The 26,386-nt window shown below is 30.0% G+C and overlaps 2 protein-coding genes across 2 annotated transcripts; both read right to left on the bottom strand.

Annotated features, from left to right (window-relative positions):
- Positions 1–9,692: 9,692 nt before the first annotated feature.
- On the bottom strand, positions 9,693–11,026 carry LOC123227185 (flavonol sulfotransferase-like). Its single transcript, XM_044651880.1, has one exon. The coding sequence runs from the start codon at positions 11,024–11,026 to the stop codon at positions 10,010–10,012; it is 1,017 nt and encodes a 338-aa protein (XP_044507815.1). The 3' UTR covers positions 9,693–10,009.
- A 7,886-nt stretch (positions 11,027–18,912) lies between these two features.
- On the bottom strand, positions 18,913–22,326 carry LOC123228076 (flavonol 4'-sulfotransferase-like). Its single transcript, XM_044653278.1, has 3 exons — positions 22,094–22,326; positions 20,123–20,235; positions 18,913–19,985 (listed from the first exon to the last, which is right to left on the bottom strand). The coding sequence occupies exon 3, from the start codon at positions 19,981–19,983 to the stop codon at positions 18,979–18,981; it is 1,005 nt and encodes a 334-aa protein (XP_044509213.1). The 5' UTR covers positions 19,984–19,985; positions 20,123–20,235; positions 22,094–22,326; the 3' UTR covers positions 18,913–18,978.
- Between the last annotated feature and the right edge of the window lie 4,060 nt (positions 22,327–26,386).

Raw genomic sequence — 26,386 nt, forward strand, 5'->3', positions numbered from 1 at the left:
TGTATCAAGGAACAAATAAACTATTCTGACAATAGATGTGCTAGATCGTCCTAGGCTGAATCCCCCAAATTCCAGAATTAACTTCTAAACTCTGATCCTTCTCTCTCCCATTTACCATTTAAATAATTGATTTGCTTCTTATCCTTTTCAGCTGTCAGTTGCGCCAATGTTTTCCTTCCTTTATTAACTGATTCTGATCCATCTTTGAGAGTTTTTTGCTCGCTTTCCTTCCCTTTTTCCTTTGGTATACTAGTTCTAATACATGGCCTAACAAAAACCCGCTCCCCAAAAACAAATTTCACCTTGTCCCCAAGGTGAAGAGTAGGTAATTGCTCCTTGAGAATGTCGAAACAGTCCCAAGTACCCTCCCATACCAACATATTCACTCATTTAACTAAGATCACTTCAAGCGAATCATGGTGGTCATGTCGAAGTTCAAGAAAAATAATACCATTTATATCTATTTTGAATACATAATTATGTATACATTTATATATATCATCATATGATTAGATATTATTTTATTTTTAATTAAAAATTACTTAATTATATGATAATATATATAAATATATAATATTTATATACTTAAAATAAATATACATAGTTTTATTGATTCAAAAACATCCTTGGGTGGACTTGTAATTCCACATCCTCAATAAGAAAAGGGGGCAATAGCTTGCTGGAAAAGGTTGGTCCAATAACCCTTTTAAGTTGTAAACGTGATTTGAGTTGCACAATTCCACGTAAAAATTACCGGCCTATTAAGTGCACACGGTACAAACTCTATTCACTTGTCATTAGGGTTAAATTCGAACCGAATCTATTTGAGCTTAAGCTCAAGTTTGGTTCGAATGAGCTTAAAACGAGTTAGCCTTATACGAACTCGATTGAGCTCGAGCTACTTGCCAAAATTTTTAGTTAAAATTTTGATACAAAACGACGTCGTTTTAACCAATATGTATTAAAACGACGTCGTTTTAATAACAAAAAATGAGTCGAGTCAAATTCAAACGGAGTTCGAGCTTGACTTTCACAAGCTTGACAAACTCGAGCTCGAACTTAAGCTTAGCTATATATAAACCGAGCTAAGTTTGAGTTTGACTCAATTCGGTTCGAATCCAGCCCTACTTGTCATTGTATATGAAATTATTATTGGGAAGAAAAGAATCAAATTAATAAAACTAAAATTAAACTGTCTCCTTCTTGGTTGAATTATATGACAAAAAATAAGTAATCAAACAATCAAAAACAAATTATTATTGGAAAGAAAACAATTAAACTAATAAGACTAAAATTAAACTCTTTTTCTTGATTGAACTATATGACAGAAAACAAACAATCAAACAATCAAAAACAACTATAGTAAAAAAAACATTGCAATTTAACGAAAAAATCTCTTCAATGTGGAGAGCAAAACCACGGACATTACCCAAATATACCGATCTGCTATATCCAAATTAATAGTACATAGTTTTCAGCGTAAGAATGGCTACACAACCCTCCAAAGCAACTAGTAGAAAAATAAAGAATATCACAATAAACTTGTAAGACTATATCTCATGTTACGAGTATCAAAAGCAAATCTCCATCATCCAAAATATAACACCAAATGTGCCTAAAATACTGTAAAAAATTGAGAGTAATTCAACGGTAGAAGAAAGAGAAAAAGACATTTCTCTAAGAGCTATCTAGATTGAACTACACAATATAACCAGTCACATTCCAACATAGATAACAACTTATCTGAAAACAAAACGTGATCTCCATTGTTTAAAATATCATTTTTATCTGCTTTTCTCTCTTTTTCTAACTTTTATGTGTTATATATATATATATATATATATATATATATATATATATATATATATATATATATATATATATATATATATATATATATATATATATATATGTTGAAACCTTATTTTGCCCTAATTTATGAATATAATAGGTCAAACTTTTTTCATTATATAAATTTGAGTTTTTCTACATAGAAAGGGATCCAAAAACCCAACTGTAATACCCTTAGGTATGTTCTAGGGGTGATGATGTCTTTTGACCCTGTTTTAAGATATTTTCCATTTTAAATATATATATGTATGGGTGTGTTTATATATATATATATATATATATATATATACAAAAAGAAAAAAAAAAGAAAAAGAAAAAGAGATAAAGAGAAAAGATAAAGATGTATATAAAGAGAGAAAAGACAAAAAAAAATAAAGGAAGCTTCAAGGCTTTTCCATCATCTTCCTATCCATTTCAGCAGCCACCATTTCTCATGCTATTTTCCTTTGTTTTGTGAAGATAAAGGAAGGAATTGAAGGGGTTTTGGAAGACAAAATAAGAAAAGGAAACAAAGAAGTACTTTGGAAGCCTTGGTAACCAAAATATCTCCTTCCTTTTCCTTTACCTATGATTATATATATATTTGATACATGTTATATGAATATGTTAATGTGTTTTGGTATTGATTTAAGGTGATTTTGGTGATAAAGGAAACAAGACAAGAAAGAGGAAGCCAACTTACCAAGATTGACTTGAAACAAGGTAAAAAGTGTCATCCTTGATATGTTACATGTTTTAGGCTTTTAGTTCCTTGGATCTATGTTATAAATGATGATTTTGAAGTTGAGGAATGTTGTTTTGCCATTTGGAATATCTATGTGTGTGATTTTATTGTTGGCAGAGAGTTGGTTAATATTTACAGTTTTACCACTGATTTCATCCCACATTTTGTTGTCTTATCTAATGAATCATAAGTGATATTATAGCTTGTTTGAAAGCCCTTTGAATCCTCTTTCCAATGATATATAACTTGTATGAATTAGAGATCATTTGGACTGTTAAATATTGTATGAATCAAAAGGATTGTTTTACTAAATAAACAGTGAAGACAATTTTTGCCATTGATTTTATCTCACGTTTTGGCTTCCTTATCTAATGAATTAGGAGTGCTATTATAGCTTGTTGGAAAGCTCTTTGAATCATCTTTTCAATGATATATAGTTTGTATGAATTAGAGACTGTTTGGGCTATTAAATTGTATGAAAAAGAAGGCTGCCCTACCAAATGAACAGTTCTATAAACAGTATTTCACAATTTTTGGGAAAGAAAGAAAAGGAGAAAAAGGAAAGGAAGAAAGAAAGAAAGAAAGGAAAGGAAAGAAATGAGAGATAAAGAAAAACAAGAAAAAGAATTTGAGGTTTAAGATTTAGGGGTCGTCCCAAGAGTATGGTTTGGTGAGTTATGAATATATTTAGATGGAAGCAAGATTAGTAAGATATAAGACACACATGCATGCTATAAACTATGAGAGGCACTTTACACTACACTGCCCATAGTAGGGCACGTTCGCAGTAGGACACGTCCGTAGTAGGACATAAACCCCTAGTAGAGTCCGCTCGTAGTAGAACATGCTCGTAATAGAGCTCAATTCAGATTCAAAATAGTGTAGTGAGAGAAAGGAAGAGATGTCGAGCTTAGAAATGTGTCAAATCCCTATAGTCAGCTTTTAGAAAATATCAAATAGATACCAGATAGGATAAAGTATGACCCAAATAGTAAAGAATGAATCAGATTATCCTCTCGATTTCTTATAAAGGTTATGATGGGGGTTGAGTCCCGAGAGAGAGTTAGAACAGAAAATGAGATAGTTTATTTAATTCTTTCCCCTTAATGAGTGTTCTTATCTCTCACTTCTTTTTCTTTCATGATTGCAGGTACAGATGAACGTGGTAACTACGAGGCAGGGTTAGGTCAACAAAGATAGATCCGATTGGAGTAGGTTATCTCTGATTTATATTACATGCATACAGTCGCATGTTCTAATTGACTTTTGACCTTTTTGAGATGATTGTACAGTTGTATAGGATTACTCCATGTTTTCATATGCTTCCAGATGAGTTTTTATATGAGTATATACATTTTTTGTTCGCTTTTAAATTTTTAATTTTCTTAGAATAATTTCTAAACACTTTTAGTGATGCGTTCATTTTAAAGTATTTCAAAGAAAAAAAATAGATGCTTCATATATCAATTCGTAATATTTTTCCTTCGGTGGGTAGTACTTTTTTTGGGAGGGATGTTACACCAACAATTATTGTTCACTTGTCCAACTCCTTTTTGTAGCATTCAATTAGATGAATCATGCTCCAATTCTAGTAGGAGTTGATAAAATGTTTGTTGGTCACTTGCATATACTTTGGAAATTATGTTTACTACTATATGGAATACCTTAGAGCTTGAATTTGTTAGTGAATCAAAAACACTTTTACTATATGTGCATCGTCTGCTTTAAAATACAAGGAAAGACAATTTGAAAATTGGGAAGTATGTTTTTAAAAATGAAGAGCAAATTTAATAATATAGAAGATAAAGAAATAATCAATTATATCTTAGAAAGTCTTGGAACTGATTATGATGTTATAGTACCAAATTTAATGTCTAAGATAAAATCCCAGCTTGACCTTATAAGAAGCATAATACTTACTTCAAAAGCTTGCACTAGGACTAGAAAAGGTTGCTCAGAATTTTGCCTCAACAAACTCTCTTGATTATTATGGCTTATATGCTCACCCAACAACTATTTTAAAGAAACAAGGACAATTCTTTTTCTAAGATAGCCAATCTGTGATCACTCATACCTATCTTGAAACTCAAAGAAATCTGTCTTATGCGTTTATAGCTATAACACTCCATCTTCTCATATAGCAATATGCAAGACCCTAGAAATTTGAGTGATCAACAGTCTCTAGTAAAAAGTAATGGGTGTTGACAATGGTTTATGTCAGAATAACATACTTTTTAGTCCTTTACAAAATATCAGGGTTATCCACCACAATTTTCCAAAAAAAAAATGGTAGAGATTTTGGTAGAAGCAAAGTCATTTGCCAAGTCTCTGGAAAACTAGGACATATGACCTTGCAATGTTGTCATCAGTTAAATAATCACTATAATGCACAAACTGTAGTGCCTGGTTTTATCGTGGTGTTTTAGGGAAATATTAGCTCGGTGGAGATTCTAATTTGAGGTATCATAGCCAGTTCAATCCTCAACACACATTTCAATCTCCTTCTCCAACTTACACAACATTTTGATCATATTACTTCAGACTATGTTACTAACAGATCTACTAATCAAAATGATTCTAATTAGCGTGCTTAAGTTTTTGTAGCACAAAACTAGAACAATTTATAGTCCAATGTTACTCATCTTGTCCTTGATGACCAAGTAGCCAATCCATCTACTCTCCAAGATAATTCATGGTGTATAGACTCTGGTGCTAGTGATCACATAACTTTAAATCTCTCTCAACTTGCCATTACCTCAACCTCTTATGGATCAGATCCATTGTAAGGTGGAAATGGTGAGTGCTTGTCTATTTCACATACTGGATTTGCTTCATTGCCTAGTATATTTCATTCTAGAGCAATTCATCTGCAACAAATTCTCTGTATTCCTAAAACAACTAAAAATTTATATAGCATATAAAAATTACTAGGGAAAATAATATGTTGTTCATGCTCTAGTTGTTTTTCCAAATAAGTCTTTTATGACACAAGAGACGTGATCATCATGTTATAGCTACTATTAAAATTTCTAAAACTATTTGTTCCATTGTAAAAAATTATGGCAACTTAGTTTTTCACATTCGACCAAAGGAAAATTCTATTGTTTTTTAGCCAAAATCATTGTTCCACTCTACCAATTGATCAATAAATTAATGAAAAATCATTTTTCATTATCTAACGACTAATTTTAACTTAAAATTTTTTTTCAATATACTAATCAAAATTAAAAAATTTAACCCTAAATCTCAAACTTTCTACTAACAGAAAATCTATTATTTTCTAGCAAAACAAATAGTTTATACACACAAATTAGGTCTTAGTATAATGAATAAACGACTTTCATCAACTAACAACAACCTTTTTTGTTACTCTATTTTCCAATTTTACTGAATTTTAGATGAAATTTCAAATGGAAAAGTGTTTGAGAAGCTAAAAGTTAGAAATGAGGGTAAGGAAAAATCTTTGTTTTTGTCTCGTTCATCATTATTTTACTACAAAGATACAAAATTAAGTTGAAAAAAAAAAGGGTGATATTTGAGAAACTTTCAGGGTGAAGTGGTGGCCCCTTGGGTGTAAGGTTGCAAAACAAAATTACAGAATCTTTGCATCTCTTTGAATAGCTAGCGCAATCAGTATGTTTAATATGAATTAAATATATTTGCCAACTTTTTAATTTGTAAATTTTTTTAAATGAATGATATACTTATCATTTTTATCATGGTTATTTAAATTATCTATAATTTAGTAGTGAGACTTCAGTATAATCTTTTAGGATATAAATTGTGTATTTTACCCTATTTAAAATAATATTTTTTTTACTTGACTATTTATGTTTTTATTTCTTCTTTTGGTTTGTTATGGCTTGTTTGGATTAATTAAATTAAGATTGAGATTTGAATAATTATATTAGAATATGAGAAATAATAAGGGAAAAATAAATCACTTTATATGGGAGCACGGAAAAAAAAAAAAAAGAATAGGAGAATAGATTGCACTTTTATGTAACTATTATGGTATATGATATTATGGTGATACAATAAGAATGAAAAATAATATTTTCGAAACTCATTATCAAATTAAGCCATGTAGTCAAGTTCCCAAAGATGTTAGGATGAAATTTCAAGAGATGCTAGAAGCAATAAAAAAAGTTACTAATGATGATGATAATGGTGATGATATATTTAAAGAGTAAGATATTAATCCAAGTAATGGTAAATTTGATAATTCTTTAAAATAAGGAAATTGTAATTCAAGAAATATGTAAATATCTTTATGGCAATGCATTACCATTTAATTTAATGAGAAGTCTTCTCTTTATTGACATGTTAAAGTTAGTGGATGAGTATAAAAAGGGATTGAAACCTCCTATTTATCATGAAACACAAGTTTCTTGTTTGAAAAGAAAGTTTGATCTCGTGGGAAAATAACTAGAAAATATAAAAATGAAAGGAAAATGAATGGTTGCACATTAATCTCAGATAAGTGGATGGATGGAAATGGTAGATCACTAATTAACTTTCTTGTTAATAGTTTTGCTAGCTCTTTATCCTTTGCAAATTTTCTACATAAATTAAGCATATATGAATGTCTATAAATGAAATTTGTGACTTATTTAACTTTTTTGCATTAGTATCATAGAATACTAGAATCTTTCCGACATCTTCAAGAATTAAATCAAGACAATGAGTTGCATAAGGATACCAAAACTATTTTTTCCTTTTCTTTTCTAACATTCTATTGGTGGCTACATATATAATTAAATGTCGTGTTAGTTATCACTTAGTACAACATGCTCTTCCCCTATCTCATCTACTATATTATGAAGTAATTCAAACATTTTTTTGTGTATTTTTTCACAAATTTTGAAGTGTAAATGAATTTTAAAAAAATTGTCCCACTTGGACTATTAACAAGAAAGTTAATAAGTGATTTACCTTTTCCATCTACCCATCCAAGATTAATGTGCAACCATTCCTTTTTCACTCATTCTTACATTTTTCTAGTTTTTTCCCCACAAGATCAACCTATTTTTTCAAACAAGAAACTTTAAATGAATTTATAAAAGATAAGGAAAGTATAATTCAAGTTGTATGTGGATGTCTTTATCTATATCAATTTTCAATATACCTTATAATATATATTATTTTTTATCTATATTGTATTATATTGTACAATTCTGATAACCATGATTTATTTATGTATATTGAGAGATTGATGATTTCTTTATATGACCAAGGAACTTGAATGCTAGCAACAAAAAATGTATAGAAAAAGTGGTTGAAGATAATAAAATGGAAGTTATGCATGAAAATAAAGAAATAGAAGAGGAAGATGTGTTACCCATTTTGCGTGAAAATAGAGATATAGATATTAACATTGATCTTGGGAATGATATGAAGATTGAGAGGAAGATATTATGTTTTTGGCTTGATTGGGGGTTGAGTATGGAATATTTTGGTTGTTTTGATTTGGTTAATGAATGTAATATCCAAAGATATGTTAAAACTACCAACAAAATAATTTTCTTATGGCTAGAAGATGTATTCTCACCCAAGGTTTAGTGTATATCCAAACTCTTATCCATAAACTTTTAAAAACCTAAACACCTATTCAGGAGTTATTAAAATTTACAAAATCCGTTAGTTATAGGAGTAAAATTGTCATTTAACCATTGATACTAAAAAACAAAGCTTTATACTTTTTTTCCCATTTAAACCCTAAAAACCACACTTTCCCTCATGATTAAACTCTGAAAAGTTGCATTTTCCCCCTAAGGTTTTCATTTTTCAGCAAATCCTCTCCTTTTCAGCAACCGACATCGTTCGATCCTCTCTCTCCCTTTTTCCAAACTCATCTTCGTCAAAGACTACAAGTCTTTGTCTAGATGAAGACGAATTGTCTTCATCTAGACGAATCGATGAAGACCGATTTCAATCTTTGTTGATTCGTCTCGTTCTCTAGCAAATATGAGTCTGAAAGAAGGGAGAGAGTGGGTCATATAGTGCTAATTGCTGATGAGGGAGATGATTTGTCAATAAATGGAAATCCTTGGTTTTGGGGGGGGGGGGGGGGGGGGGGGGGGGGTAGGAATGGAACTTTTTTAAAATTTAGTCCTATAAGAAAATTATTAGTTTTTAAGGTTTAAGAAAAAAATGAGATAAAGTTTTATTTTTTTTAGTATCATTGGTTAAATGATGATTTTACCCCTAAAAATAATGTATTTTATTAACTTTAATAACCTATATGTGAGTGTTTAGGATTTTAAACAATTCACGGATAGGAGTTTAGATATACACTAAACCTTATGTGGGAATAAGTCTTTGGGCTTTTCTTATTATAAAGTTGGGTATTTAAGATATAACTACATATTTTATTTATTTTTTTGATCGCATTACTTACATTTTATGATGAAATTTAATTTTAATTTATTTTCCTATATTCTTTTATTGACCAAGCTAGTCCCAATTAGATAAGATAATTTTAGTCTTTTATTTGTATTTTATAAATGTTGGTGACATTAAATTAAAGTGGAAGACAAAATGAAAGTATAAATCAAAATTTAATTTAATTTTTTATTGTTTTATTTAAAAAGGCATATCATATAATATGATATGATACGATATAAGATACAAAATTTATAATATAAAAAATTAGGTTTTTAATACATGATATAATACGTAATTTAATTACTATAACATGAAAATCTTCACTTATCTCCTCCTTATGGTAAAGTTTATTTTAAGAAAAAAAAAACCCCCCAAGATTTAGGTTATTAACATCCTACATATTTCATTTAGCCCTTCTAGCTTACAAACTTTGCACATACACCCCCAAATTAGGCGTAATTAATAGTAAGGAAAATTTGAATAACCCCCTTTAGCTTTTAAATCTGTCTCCTACACCCTTGTTTGAACATCAATATGGTATGCTAATTGTTCTTTGAAATCTAATTTAGAACGCTATGCTTGACATTCTAGACTAAAATTGGTTAATATTGCCCAACACGCATAAAAATCCAATATAATGTAAATACACACTAAACTCAATGAATCCCAAACAAATTATGACTTATTCATTAAAAAAAAAAAAACCCATAAAATCCATTGCATTCATACCTTAACCATGAAACAAAACTTTCAACCATAAACCCAAAATTAAGTGCATTAACACAAGATTTTATCATAACTATATACAATGAATCAAATAAACAGTCACAACTAAATTTTTTTTTCCTTAAACTGAAATGTATTCAAATCTTCAAAACCAGCCTCAAAACCCATGGTAAAAGAAATAGATGGCAATGAAGAGAGATGGCAGAGGAAAACAACGCTGAAGAAGGCAGACGACACGCGATACACACTTTATTTGGTTTGAAAGATGAAAGATGAATTTTTTTCTTTTATTAATCATCTTCTCCATTCATAATTATAATTCTATGACGCATCAAACGACAAACCAAATTCACCCAATTGCTGCTTCGTTATTCCATCCAAACGTTCGGCCATCTCAGGCGTAAGATAATTTTTCCAATCTCCAACTTTACCTTTCCGAAATAATGTTTTGTTCTCAACAGGAATATCCTCAGAATATTTTCCGGTCTTATTGATCTCCAAATTGCTCAACTTCTCAAAACTACAGAACTCAACTATACTCTGAATTTTCCCTTCTTTCTCTTCCTCCAAGGAGAAAGGATATCCCATGAACTCCGCCGTTCTCTTCACATAAAACACCGTCTTCTTCATCAGCTCTTCATATTTCAAGAACAATATTTTCTCAGGCCGTTCCAGGCTTGCTTTCCAAAACCCTAATACATGATCCCAATATGGCCCAAAATCAGAAACTCCATTGCAAAACAACTCAAAAGCCTCCTCCAGGGACATCGGTTCTTCAACTCCATGCGGCAACTTTCGCGTAAAATGCCAAGCAGAAACAAACGCATCCTTCGGTTCTCTGCAGACGTAAACGATCTTACACCCTGAATCAATCACCGATTTCGGCAACGAAGAATACGGCAAATGGGAGGCCACAAGCGGTAGAGTTCCTGGCTCAGGCTTCATTCCTTTCCTGTAAAAATCTATTTCTAGTAAGGGAAGGCAATTATGGGGACCCTGGAAGAGCAATGGGGTGGTGGAATTGTCGAATTGAGTTCGAGTTACGATAGAAAAAGTGAGGGCCTTGAGCCAAGTGGTGCCACTTTTCGGAACGCTGCACAGAAAAATATCGGTAGGCTGAGCATTGTAGTGATCTTGAGCAAACATGGAGCCTTCTATTAGGTAGGAAAAACACCAAAAGTTTTGGTACAAGCAAAGATCGCCGTGAGCCTTCCAGCCATATTCTCTGGGAAGAGTTGAAATTATTTTTCTGTATGTTTCTGGGGTTTTAGGAGAATTTTCTTCTTCATTTGAAGCTTTGGACGAAACAGTTTTTTCGGAGGGCAATTGGGATTCCATTACTGCAAATAAGTAATTAAAACATTCATTTCTCAAATTACATAGCTTGCTGATTAGCAGACTATTATATGTAAATTTATATGGAAATTTTAAATGTTAAGAAGAAAAAAGTATGAAACAAATAAAAAAATCAACATACCTTGTTAAAGAAAGAGAAAGAATTAATCGAATATGGAGTTGATATCACTTGATTCCTGCTCTTTCTTTTATGAGCCCCTTGGAAATACACATGCCCGCATGAGAATTCGAACCCTGTAGTGTTGAAAAACAAAGAAAAAATGGAAGTGTGTGAACAATGTAGGGCTTCTTTTACCAAAGAAAAACAAAAACAAAGGTTATAAATTTAGTAATAATAATATTGCGGTGGCATTATAGCGATGGAATCTATTGATTCGTGTCAAATAACAAGGTAATATTGAAGAACTTCGAGGCGTTAGAATGATGACCAGGATGGAGAGCGGTCCACTTATCACTCCCCTTTTCTTCTACTTCACTTAAAAACCGTAGAAGCGAAATCCAAATTGAAAATATATTTCACAGATTAAAAAAAAAAAAAAATCATACAGAGGTGTCAGATACAATAAGTTCCGTAAAATGTTTTGCTTTATATGCAGAAATCCTCCAACTAAGGGAAATGAATTAAAGTAATTAAAGAAGAAAGGATTAAAGAAATCCATGCAGAACATGAAGAAAAGGAGAAAGAAGCACTGAGCAACTTCGTCAAAGAAACAAGATATAAGTTGTATATTGAATTGTACCTGATTGTACAGTAGATGCCTGTTAATATAGAATATACAAAAGCATCTAATTTTATAACATACATTTCTATACATGGTAACATTACATACAAATTAATATGATTTTTTTTAAAAAAACCAAGGTCTTATTTTGTAAAGCTGAATGACTATTTTCCACCCAAACTTGGTTTAAATTTGAGAAGTTTATTTACCCACTCGGTCATCAATGTTCATTAATGAAAATTATTATATTAAAGAAGATAAAAACTATTTTGCTTGAACATTTCTCTTTTATCTCTTTTATCAATTGATCTTTCTATTTTCTTTTTTCTCCACTCTTCTTCATCCCTTCAAACCATCAATAATGACCTCAACAACATGCTTTGAGATCAGATTTGGCCTCGATTGGTTTCTCAAAGTTTAGATATGATCTCTAACAACAATGATAGGCCTGTACAAGATCCAAGATGTTGAATTTAGCCTTTAGAATCTAGGTCTTGCCTTTTTTCACCGACAAAGGCCGGATTAACATCAATTGTGGGCTAAATTTGACCTCGATGGTTGCTGAGAGGCCAAATCTATTCTCAACAACTGCCAATATTTTTTATATGACCTAGACGAACACCGCCATGATGAAGACTCCATGGGTTTTAAACAACTACAACAAAGCCGTGGCACTCCAATGGAGGCTCCATACAATTATTCATTGTTGGGCTTGTCTTGGTGTGCAAACAACTGACAGAAGGTGCTTGCTACGCAACGAAGACATGTCGACAAAGATCTGTGAGAGACAGGTGCACGACTGACGAGAATGAGTGTAGCGGATGACATAGTAGGAAAGGAGACAGGGAAGTCAATGATGCCCGAACAAACTTACTTTTCAAACTTAAAGGTAGATTGAATAATTATCTTTTTGGGCGGACGATAGCAATTCCGCCTATTTTGTAGTATGTATATCAAATATATATACATGTTAACATAATATACTAATTAATATGATAAAAATTTTAAAAGAAAAAAATGCTAGACACATTTCTATAAAGATCATCCAACAACGGATACGAATCAAGCCAATGAAAAAAGAAAAGCTTAAAGCGGATCCATGCAAACCAAGAAGAGAAAAGAGAAAAGAGAAAAGGAGAAGAGTGTTGTATAAGTGCCTGTTAATGTTTTATTTTACCGAGTTTGAATATTAATTAGAGTTTCTGATCGATTTTCAGTCAAGAATTACACGAGAATCATATAATAAACTATACACAAATCAACACACCAATATTTACTTGGTTCGTGTTCAAAAGATTAGAACCCTACATCCAAGGCAGAGGAATCCTCTAGCAAATCCACTAATTAGTAAGAAAAATAGTACAACTTACAGATTCAGAAGTCAATCTAGCATTACAAACACAAACGGAAACGAATCCAGCCTTGCCGACTCGAATCCTTCCTAAACCCAAGCACCACAGCGACCTTGTACACTGACTCAAGTGTTTAGACAGCTAGATCTAAGCAAAATTAATGGACTGATGCATTTCTTATAAACCCTAGCAGAGAGAACAAAGGGAAAGAGAAGAGCAGAGCTCCCAGATTCGTCTAAAGCTAAAAATACAGGTTTTATAATCTGTTTTAATTAAAACAGATTTCCAGAAAGTGACTCTACCGCCCTTCTCATGCATAATGTCTAAAATCCCCCCAAAACTCTGTTAAATTACTAAAAACCCAATAAGTTTAAGTGAACAGCTACATTACCTTTACAATTTGGGGTGCAATATGCAAAAATATGGACCCTGCTAGCTGATATGAGTTTAGAGATGAAGATCTAACTTTGAGTTGAATTTTTGTTTGCGAAACCGTGTTTAAAATTTGCAGAGACAAACTCAGGTGTCATTGACGAAAAGGCCTCAAAAACGCATCAAGATTGAACAAGTGCACCGCGTTTCGGATAAGAAGGATCACTTTTTTTAATACTATAAAAATAAAAAATAAGTAACCAGACAATATTTTACAGATTTCAAAGACTGGAAGTAGGATTTTAATATAATGACTCTTTTGAATCGATTAAGAAACACTTAAAATAACTAAAAATAATGTATGTCTTTGAAAAAATTATATATTTCAGTCGAAATTACCATATGATATCCTTAAGAACCCATAAATAAATTAATTATTTCTCCGTTCCATATTTTTAAGAATATTTTTAAAGAATTTAATTGTACATATATAACTTCAAAATAAATTAGAAGACATTAGCTTAAACTCTGTCTTATTAATGTCTCCAAAATTATTGTATACAATATAAGTTAGATTTTAATGATATTAGACCCAACCATGAGAATCTTATAATAAAAGAATTAAATTGGACCAGACCTTGGGGTTCAAAAATATAATTTATGTGTAATCAAACACCTTATTCATAAAGTGTTAATTTCGATTCTTAACTTGGCCTGAAATACACATGCATATAATAATTTCATTGTGGATCTCAATGCAGGTGAATAAACAATTTAATTTAATAGGTTGATCCAGTCACCCTAATCTTATATAATTTTACCGTGCATTTAATTTTTAATTTAAAATTATTTAAATTATATAATATATTTAATTAGATATTTAAAAGGTATATATATATATATATATATATATATATATATATTGTATCAAAATTGATAATTTTCAATATAATATGACATAAAATGAAAAATATCATATTAGATTGGAGATTTTTAACACAAAATTTATTTTGATTTAACTCAACACAACTCAAAATTAAAGCAAGAAGTATTAAGGTTCACACGAAACTAACTCAGTATGACCCAAATCAATTCGAATGTTTTGGAGAATATTATTTTAATATAATTTGTTAAAGATAAATTATAAAAATATTGAAAAGAAATATTTTGGTTGTTTTGGTTTGGTTAATGAATATAATATCCAAAGATATGTTAAAACTACCGACAAAATAATTTTCTTATGGCCAAAAGATTTATTCTCACCCAAGGTTTAGTGTATATCCAAACTCTTATCCGTGAACTTTTAAAAACCTAAACATATATCTAGGAGTTGTTAAAATTTACAAAATCCGTTAGTTATAGAAATAAAATTGTCATTTAACTATTGATACTAAAAAGCAAAGCTTTATCTTATTTTCCCCATCTAATCCCTAAAAACCAACACTTTCCCTCATGATTAAACTCTGAAAAGTTGCATTTCCTCCATAAGGTTTTCATTTTTCGGCAAATCCTCTCCTTTTCAGCAATCGACATCATCCCATCCTCTCTCTCCCTTTTTCCAAACTCATCTTCGTTAGAGAAGACGAGTCTTTGTTTAGATGAAGATGAATTGTCTTCATCTAAACGAATCGATGAAGACCGATCTCGATCTTTGTTGATTCATCTTGTTCTCCAACAAAGACGAGTCTGAAAGAAGGGAAAGAGTGGGTCATATAGTCCTAGTTGCTAAAGAGGTAGATGATTTGTCAATAAATGGAAATCCTTGGTTGGAGGGGGGGGGGGGGGGGGGGGGTAATACAACTTTTCAAAGTTTAGTCCTATAGGAAAATTGTTAGTTTTTAGGGTTTAAAGAAAAAATGAGATAAAGTTTTTTTTTTAGTATCATTGGTTAAATGATGATTTTAACCCCTAAAAATAACATATTTTGTTAACTTTAATAACCTATGTATAAGTATTTGAGATTTTAAAAGTTCACAGATAAGAGTTTAGATATACACTAAACCTTAGGTGGGAATAAGTCTTTGGGCTTTTTTAATTATAAAGTTGGTTATTTAAGATATAACTACATATTTTATTTATTTTTTTGATCGCATTACTTACATTTTATGATGAAATTTAATTTTAATTTCTTTTCTTATATTCTTTTATTGACTAAGCTAGTCCCAATTAGATAAGATAATTTTAGTCTTTTATTTGTATTTTATAAATGTTGGTGACATTAAATTAAAGTGGAAGAAAAAATGAAAGTATAAATCAAAATTTAATTTAATTTTTTATTGTTTTATTTCAAAAGACATATCATATAATATGATATAAGATACAAGATTTATAATATAAAAAATTAGGTTTTTGATACATGATACAATACGTAATTTAATTACTATAACATGAAAATCTTTACTTATCTCCTAGTTATGCTAAAGTTTATTTTAAGAAAAAAAAAAAAACCCCAAGATTTAGGTTATTAACATCTTACATATTTCATTTAGCCCTTCTAGCTTACAAACTTTGCACACACACCCCCAAATTAGGCATAATTGATAGTAAGACAAATTTGAATAACCCCATTTAGTTTTTAAATCTATCTCTTATACCTTTATTTGAACATTAATATGGTATACTAATTGTTATGTGAAGTTTAATTTAGTACATTATGCTAGACATTCTAGGCTAAAATTGGTTAATATTACCCAACACGCATAAAAATCCACTCAATATAATGTAAATACATACTAAACTCAATAAATCCCAAACAAATTATGACTTATTCATAAAATTTAAAAAAAAAAAAAACCCATAAAATCCATTGCATTCATACCTTAACCATGAAACAAAACTTTCAACCATAAACCCAAAATTAAGTGCATTAACACAAGATTTTATCATAACTATATACAATGAATCAAATAAACAGTTACAACTAAATTTTTTTTTCCTTCTTAAACTAAAATGTATTCAAATCTTCAAAACCAAACTCAAAAACCATGGTAAAAAAAAATAGATGCAATGAAGAGAAATGGTGGAGGAAAACAACACTGAAGAAGGCAAATGATATGCGATAAACACTTTGTATGGTTTGAAAGATGAATGTGATCGATTTTTGGATTTGTTAGTCAAAAAATAAATAAAAACTAGGATAAAATTTTAAAGTAGTCGACAAGGAATGAAAATTCAATTTATACATGGAGGTATATTTGTCAATTTGCAATATGTTAGCTATATTGGTTTAGTTATTAACATTTTTGGCTAATTTTGTATAAACCTCTCAAAGCTTGTTTCAATTAATTAGGGTTCTTATCTTACAAATGAGCAATATTATATATGTATCTATTTCGAGTATATAAATAAATACATATTTATATATATTATAGGTTATTAGATATTATTTTATCCTTAATTTAAAATCACTCAATCATATGATAACACATATAAGTGTATTTATTTGTGTGTTTAAAATAAATACATATAATTTTATTATATACAAATTAAGTTTGGAAACAATTGGGGTGGATTTGTGGGCTACTAGTTTACCCGTTCTTATTCCTTAATATAAATGTTCTTATTTAATTAACATATACAAAATGATTTACATTTTATTTATAAAAATATTTTATAGAATATACATAAAATTAATGATTTAAAATAGGCCATCCTACTCATTCCCATCCAAAGTTCATTGTATTCTCAAATTGGTACATTTTAACTATTAAAAACTAAAATACTCATTTATAGACAATTTTAGAAATTTAAAAAATGCATATATATTTATTTTAAATATATATTATTATATAATTAATTATTATTTTATTTTTAATTTAAATTTCTATTGCCCTTTAGCAATCCTTGGAAGATGCATAAAGCACTAACATATATGCATTTTTTTCCATCAATATATAATACATATTTTATAATATAAATAAAAAATAATATATATTATAAAATATATTAAATTAATTAATATAATATAATAAATATATGATACAATATATATTATATTATATAATATATATTATTAATATGAATTAATATATATTTAAAAAATAATAATAATATAATATTTATGATATTTTTTAAAATAATAATATATTAATTATTTTATTGTTTTATTAAGAACTTATTATTTTATTTTTTAAAAATTATATTATATAATATAATATTTAATATATAATATAAAAATTAAAATTTTAATATATAATATAACACACTATTCGACTATCATGTTTTCAACCTCTTTGATTCGTTTCCTAGAGGATCCTATGTGATCCTTCTTCAATTATTGAAACATGGAATTTTCTTAACCGTATATATGGGCTCCACTTAAAGCACATGGCTTTGCTTTAAAAAGGAGTGGGGCTCAAGGTCTCGTACCACCACACGCTATTCACGCACTATGCACATACCGCTTTTAGTACAATAATATAGCTTCTTTTGAGCTGGATGCTGAACTGAGGACTGACTGAAACCTTTGTTCGGTACAAGATAAGATTCCCTGCATTATGGTGGGTCATGTTCCAATATCTTGATCCAAAATTTATTCTTCTGTATCAAAACTAGGACTTTACTAAATATTTAATTAAAAAAAATTTAAAGGAATATAAATATGCAAATTCACAAGTTGATTTCGAGAGAATTTTAATCTAAAGTTTTTACGAAGTAGAAGGCGTAATTAATGCATATTTCTTATCATACAAATGAATAATACTATATGTATTCAGTTTGAGTACTTAAATAAATACATATTTATATATTATCACGTCATTAAATATTATTTTATTATTAATTTAAAATCATTCAATCGTATGACGATATATATAAATGTGTATTTATTTGTGTATTTAAAATGAATACATATAATTTTATTATATACAAATTAAGTTTGAAAACAATTGGGATGGATTTGTAGGCTACTAGTTTACCCGCTCTTATTCCTTAATATAAATGTTCTTATTTAATTAACATATACAAAATGATTTACATTTTATTTATAAAAATATTTTATAGAATATACATAAAATTAATGATTTAAAATAACCCAACCTACTCATTCCCACCAAAGTTCATTGCATTCCCAAATAGATACATTTTAACTATTCAAAACTTCGATACCCATTTATAGATCATTAAAATTAGTTATACTAATTAAAATTATTTATTTTTTCTTATATTTTAAAAATTAATAATTAATTTTAGAATAAAACTTTAAAATATATTTTTTTCTTCTTGTTTTTATTATCTCCCCCTCATTTTTGTTCTTCGTTTTCAGCTATTCTCCTCATCTTTATCACCAGATAAAGACGTATGATGACAAAGACAAACTTCTTCTAATGACGAAAACGAGGTCCGCGGCAGAAGACGTGTTTGAATATTAATTTTTATTATAAACGTTCTTTACTACAAAACAATCAAAATCAATCCTTAAAGAAACATGGCAATTATTTTTTTCTTTTATTATCATCTGCTCCGATCATAATTATAATTCTATGACGAATCAAAACAAACCAAATTCACCCAATTTCTGCTTCGTTATTCCATCCAAACGTTCGGCCATCTCAGGCGTAAGATAATTTTTCCAATCTCCGACTTTGCCTTTCCGAAAAAGTGCTTTGTTCTCAACAGGAATATCCTCAGAATATTTTCCGGTCTTATTGATCTCCAAATTGCTCAACTTCTCAAAACTACAAAACTCAACTATACTCTGAATTTTCCCTTCTTTCTCTTCCTCCAAGGAGAAAGGATATCCCATGAACTGCGCCGTTCTCTTCACATAAAACACCGTCTTCTTCATCAGCTCTTCATATTTTAAGAACAATATTTTCTCAGGCCGTTCCAGGCTTGCTTTCCAAAACCCTAATACATGATCCCAATAAGGCCCAAAATCAGAAACTCCTTTGCAAAACAACTCAAAAGCCTCCTCCAGGGACATCGGTTCTTCAACTCCATGCGGCAACTTTCGCGTAAAATGCCAAGCAGAAACAAACGCATCCTTCGGTTCTCTGCAGACGTAAACGATCTTACACCCTGAATCAATCACCGATTTCGGCAACGAAGAATACGGCAAATGGGAGGCCACAAGCGGTAGAGTTCCTGGCTCAGGCTTCATTCCTTTCCTGTAAAAATCTATTTCTAGTAAGGGAAGGCAATTATGGGGACCCTGGAAGAGCAATGGGGTGGTGGAATTGTCGAATTGAGTTCGAGTTACGATAGAAAAAGTGAGGGCCTTGAGCCAAGTGGTGCCACTTTTCGGAACGCTGCACAGAAAAATATCGGTAGGCTGAGCATTGTAGTGATCTTGAGCAAACATGGCGCCTTCTATTAGGTAGGAAAAACACCAAAAGTTTTGGTACAAGCAAAGATCGCCGTGAGCCTTCCAGCCATATTCTCTGGGAAGAGTTGAAATTATTTTTCTGTATGTTTCTGGGGTTTTAGGAGAATTTTCTTCTTCATTTGAAGCTTTGGACGAAACAGTTTTTTCGGAGGGCAATTGGGATTCCATTACTGCAAAAAAGTAATTAAAACATTCATTTCTCAAATTACATAGCTTGTTGATTAGCAGACTATTATATCTAAATTTATATGGAAATTTTAAATGTTAAGAAGAAAAAAGTATGAAACAAATAAAAAAATTAACATACCTTGTTAAAGAAAGAGAAAGAATTAATCGAATATGGAGTTGATATCACTTGATTCCTGCTCTTTCTTTTATGAGCCCCTGGGAAATACACATGCCCGCATGAGAATTCGAACCCTGTAGTGTTGAAAAACAAAGAAAAAATGGAAGTGTGTGAACAATGTGGGGCTTCTTTTACCAAAGAAAAACAAAAACAAAGGTTATAAATTTAGTAATAATAATAATGCGGTGGCATTATAGCGATGGAATCTATTGATTCGTGTCAAATAACATGGTAAGATTGAAGAACTTCGAGGCGTTAGAATGATGACCAGAATGGAAAGCGGTCCACTTATCACTCCCCTTTTCTTCTACTTCACTTACAAACCGTAGAAGCGAAATCCAAATTGAAAATATATTTCACAGATTAAAAAAAAAAAAAAATCATACAGAGGTGTCAGATACAATAAGTTCCGTAAAATGTTTTGCTTTATATGCAGAAATCCTCCAACTAAGGGAAATGAATTAAAGTAATTAAAGAAGAAAGGATTAAAGAAATCCATGCAGAACATGAAGAAAAGGAGAAAGAAGCACTGAGCAACTTCGTCAAAGAAACAAGATATAAGTTGTATATTGAATTGTACCTGATTGTACAGTAGATGCCTGTTAATATAGAATATACAAAAGCATCTAATTTTATAACATACATTTCTATACATGGTAACATTACATACAAATTAATATGATTTTTTTTAAAAAAACCAAGGTCTTATTTTGTAAAGCTGAATGACTATTTTCCACCCAAACTTGGTTTAAATTTGAGAAGTTTATTTACCCACTCGGTCATCAATGTTCATTAATGAAAATTATTATATTAAAGAAGATAAAAACTATTTTGCTTGAACATTTCTCTTTTATCTCTTTTATCAATTGATCTTTCTATTTTCTTTTTTCTCCACTCTTCTTCATCCCTTCAAACCATCAATAATGACCTCAACAACATGCTTTGAGATCAGATTTGGCCTCGATTGGTTTCTCAAAGTTTAGATATGATCTCTAACAACAATGATAGGCCTGTACAAGAGCCAAGATGTTGAATTTAGCCTTTAGAATCTAGGTCTTGCCTTTTTTCACCGACAAAGGCCGGATTAACATCAATTGTGGGCTAAATTTGACCTCGAAGGTTGCTGAGAGGCCAAATCTATTCTCAACAACTGCCAATTTTTTTTATATGACCTCAATGAACACCGCCATGATGAAGACTCCATGGGTTTTAAACAACTACAACAAAGCCATGCCACTCCAATGGAGGCTCCATACAATTGTTCATTGTTAGGCTTGTCTTAGTGTGCAAACAACTGACAGAAGGTGCTTGCTACGCAACGAAGACATGTCGACAAAGATCTGTGAGAGAAAGGTGCACGACTGACGAGAATGAGTGTAGCGGATGACATAGTAGGAAAGGAGACAGTGAAGTCAATGATGCCCGAACAAACTTACTTTTCAAACTTAAAGGTAGATTGAATAATTATCTTTTTGGGCGGACGATAGCAATTCCGCCTATTTTGTAGTATGTATATCAAATATATATACATGTTAACATAATATACTAATTAATATGATAAAAATTTTAAAAGAAAAAAATGCTAGACACATTTCTATAAAGATCATCCAACAACGGATACGAATCAAGCCAATGAAAAAAGAAAAGCTTAAAGCGGATCCATGCAAACCAAGAAGAGAAAAGAGAAAAGAGAAAAGGAGAAGAGTGTTGTATAAGTGTCTGTTAATGTTTTATTTTACCGAGTTTGAATATTAATTAGAGTTTCGGATCGATTTTCAGTTAAGAATTACACGAGAATCATATAATAAACTATACACAAATCAACACACCAATATTTACTTGGTTCGGGTTCAAAAGATTAGAACCCTACATCCAAGGCAGAGGAATCCTCTAGCAAATCCACTAATTAGTAAGAAAAATAGTACAACTTACAGATTCAGAAGTCAATCTAGCATTACAAACACAAACGGAAACGAATCCAGCCTTGCCGACTCGAATCCTTCCTAAACCCAAGCACCACAGCGACCTTGTACACTGACTCAAGTATTTAGACAGCTAGATCTAAGCAAAATTAATGGACTGATGCATTTCTTATAAACCCTAGCAGAGAGAACAAAGGGAAAGAGAAGAGGAGAGCTCCCAGATTCGTCTAAAGCTAAAAACACAGGTTTTATAATCTGTTTTAATTAAAACAGATTTCCAGAAAGTGACTCTACCGCCCTTTTCATGCATAATGTCTAAAATCCCCCCAAAACTCTGTTAAATTACTAAAAACCCAATAAGTTTAAGTGAACAGCTACAGTACCTTTACAATTTGGGGTGCAATATGCAAAAATATGGACCCTGCTAGCTGATATGAGTTTAGAGATGAAGATCTAACTTTGAGTTGAATTTTTGTTTGCGAAACCGTATTTAAAATTTGCAGAGACAAACTCAGGTGTCATTGACGAAAAGGCCTCAAAAACGCATTAAGATTGAACAAGTGCACCGCATTTCGGATAAGAAGGATCACTTTTTTTAATACTATAAAAATAAAAAAATAAGTAACCAGAGAATGTTTTACAGATTTCAAAGACTGGAAGTAGGATTTTAATATAATGACTCCTTTGAATCGATTAAGAAACACTTAAAATAACTAAAAATAATGTATGTCTTTGAAAAAATGATATATTTCAGTCGAAATTACCATATGATATCCTTAAGAACCCATAAATAAATTAATTATTTCTCCGTTCCATATTTTTAAGAATATTTTTAAAGAATTTAATTGTACATATATAACTTCAAAATAAATTAGAAGACATTAGCTTAAACTCTGTCTTATTAATGTCTCCAAAATTATTGTGTACAATACAAGTTAGATTTTAATGATATTAGACCCAACTATGAGAATCTTATAATAAAAGAATAAAATTAGACCAGATCTTGGGGTTCAAAAATATAATTTTTGTGCAATCAAACAACTTATTCATAAAGTGTTAATTTCGATTCATAACTTGGCCTCAAATACACATGCATATAATAATTTCATTGTAGATCTCAATGCAGGTGAATAAACAATTTAATTTAATAGGTGGATCCAGTCCCCCTAATCTTATATAATTTTATCGTGTATTTAATTTTTAATTTAAAATTATTTAAATTATATAATATATTTAATTAGATATTTAAAAGGGTATATATATATATATATATATATATATATAAATTGATAATTTCAATACAATATGACATAATATGAAAAATATCATATTGGACTTGAGATTTTTGATATAAAATTTATTTTGGTTTAACTCAACACAACTTAAAATTAAAGCAGGAAGTATTAAGGTTCATATAAAACTAACTCAATATAACCCAAATCAATTCGAATGTTTTAGAGAATATTACTTTAATATAATTTGTTAAAGATAAATTATAGAAATATTAAAAAACAATATCAATGACAATTAAAATCTTTATAAATTGTATATAGTTGTATTTTCAAATAATTACAATTACAATATTATTATTTATTTTTATTTAAATATTTTATTTTATTATTAAGTAGTAAGAATTTGATTTGATTAATTAAATTATAAACATGTTTTAAAGGCCTTACTCATATTAGAATTATATGTTATATCTTTATAGTTAGAATATTAACTCTTTAACTATTGTATATAATTATATTTTTATATAATTATGATTACATTTATTTTTTTTTTTAATATTTTATTTTATTATTAAATAGTAAAAATTTAACTTTGTTATTCAAATTAGTGATGTGTTTTAAAAGTTTTAATATGTAAATTTTTAGACCATTTGTCAATAAGATAAAATGTTAAATTGTGTTTTTTCTTAATAGTAGGTTAAGGTAATTTGATAAAAAAATTAAAACGATAAAAACATTTTAGAGAGTGAAAACAATAGATAATTTTGAGTCAATTTAAGTCAGGTCAGTTCAACTCAAATATTAAAGGGTTTGATTAAAATTTAAAAAATTTAATACAATTTTAATTTGAATCAGGTTAGAGTTGAAGATTATTGACATAAAACATAAATTGACACGATATAAATACAATCTAATGACACGAACTATTAAGTCTATATACATAATGTTATTGCTTTTATAAATATTAATTGAATGAATATTTTAATGTTCCATATTTTGATTAGTGGCTCCACGTCACAACTTTTTTTAAGTTTGTTGATTAATTTAACTAATTTTTGAGGGGTAATAACTAATACTCTAAGGACGAGACTTTTATAACCAAACAATTCTATATATAAACCATATTCTCAACCATTTTCAGTTTTTCTTTCCTTTTTCTCCCAAAATCTCCTATCAAAATAAAGCAAAAACTTCGTAATCTCAACCTCTGTCATCCCTTATCAACCTAAAAATCAGTAGTTGTCATCGTTTTGTTGAATAAAGTTGTTTTTAAAGTTATAAACAATATAAATCATGTTCGTCGTAAAACCACAAGAATGTTGAGAATGCTCATGCATGGGGGATGCACAACCATTCATGGTGTAAAAGGAGATGTTGAGGGTGTTTAGCTTGAAAATCATGTTCCAAGATCAGTTTATGGTGATTTTGGAACATGATTTTCATCGTGAAACCACAAGAATGCTCATGCAAGGGAGATGCACAACCATTCACGGTGTAAGTAACACAAAATAAAAAGAGATGTTGAAGGTGTTTAGCTTATTAGTGTATATTTTGCCATTATAGAGCAAAAGTAAGCAAGAGAAGAGAGTATTAAGAAGCCTAAAAGCACTAGAGAAGGATTTCGATCATTGGAAGTCTTGCCATGTGAAGAATTTGTTTGTCTTCAAAAGCCAAGCAAGTATGGTGGCCTTTGTAGAATTGTTTCTGTTTAGCATGAGAGTAAGATTGCCATGCCTTTTTAGTGTATTATAGAAATTAAGCATGAATAGGAACTTGTAAGTTTAACAACTTATTGATGTATGTGTTAAGGATAATATTTTATTGATTGTAGTTAGATTAAATTCATGATGAACTTGGAGATATATGTAAATACATGCTTAGATACATCTTGTAATCCTAGTAACTGATGATGAAACGATGATAAAATGCATGTTAGAAACAAGTTTAGGAATGATCAGAATTGTTTAGCTTGATTAGGAACCTTTGGATTATTATCGTTTGGTTGGAATATGTGAAAACAAGTAGAGTAAAATTTCCTAGATGTTGTTGCACAGTTATGCATGCCAACATGGACGCTCGTGCATCCATTAGGTTAAAGGTGACTCCTTGTGAGTTGACACACATTTTTTCTATCTTATAGGGTCATGTAGTATGGGATGCATGCTTATGTTTAGGAAGAACACATAACCAAGATTTATAAGTTCAGAATATAACGAATGTTAGAATATATCAGAGGAGCCGTTAGATAAGTGAATGCCTGTGACATTTCATGAATAATGCTCATGCACTAACCAAGATAGAAGCATGGAAGCAAGGGCTTAGTCATGCTAGTTTGTATAATGTTAAATGACAATCCTACCCTTATGTTATGTGTTGGAGTCAAGATAAGGTTTGAGAAGCCTTTTAAGGCAAAAGATGATAGCTAGTTAATCAAATGTGTTCAATTGTGTGAAAGATGACATAGACTCTAACCGAAATGGATTTTAGATTGAATTTAGGAAAGTTGAGAATAATGATGTATATTGAGATAACCATAAATTATTTGTAAAAAGGGCGTTACATATGAAAGCAATAGGGTTAAGTAAGTTAGGTATCCATGATATGTATCACACACTTAACATCAAAGTGCATTAGCAACTTATTTATATTTAGGTGTGCATGGTAAAAGAAAGTTGTATTAGTTAATTTCTCACGTGATCAATGAGATGCATCACATATTTGCCTATAATATGAGCCATCTCGAGATGTAATTAGTTAGCAATCTAGTAGTTATATGTATATGTTAAAAAAGAGACTTCAGTCAAATTCCTTGTATGACCGGAGTACCTGTACTAGTAAGCCCAAAGTTTGTATGACAATTTGCAAGGTGCACTAAGATAGTAGACATCTGGAATGTTATATACTTTCACAAAGCATCAGGATTTCGAGATCAATTTAGGTACTAGTCATCCGGGATGACATCGCATATGGTTTAGGATAAGGGGTATCGTATTTAGATGGATGGGCATATGGAGATGTTGAAAAAAATATGATAATAACAATCTTGTCTGTCCTAGATAGAGCACTAGATT

The sequence above is a fragment of the Mangifera indica genome, chromosome 10 (genome assembly GCF_011075055.1).
Source record: "Mangifera indica cultivar Alphonso chromosome 10, CATAS_Mindica_2.1, whole genome shotgun sequence".
NCBI classification, from domain to species: Eukaryota; Viridiplantae; Streptophyta; class Magnoliopsida; order Sapindales; family Anacardiaceae; genus Mangifera; species Mangifera indica.

Bases quoted from the DNA above. Each gene is read 5' to 3' on its own strand.
- LOC123227185 (XM_044651880.1), bottom strand. From the start codon at position 11,026: ATGGAATCCCAATTGCCCTCCGAAAAAACTGTTTCGTCCAAAGCTTCA.
- LOC123228076 (XM_044653278.1), bottom strand. From the start codon at position 19,983: ATGGAATCCCAATTGCCCTCCGAAAAAACTGTTTCGTCCAAAGCTTCA.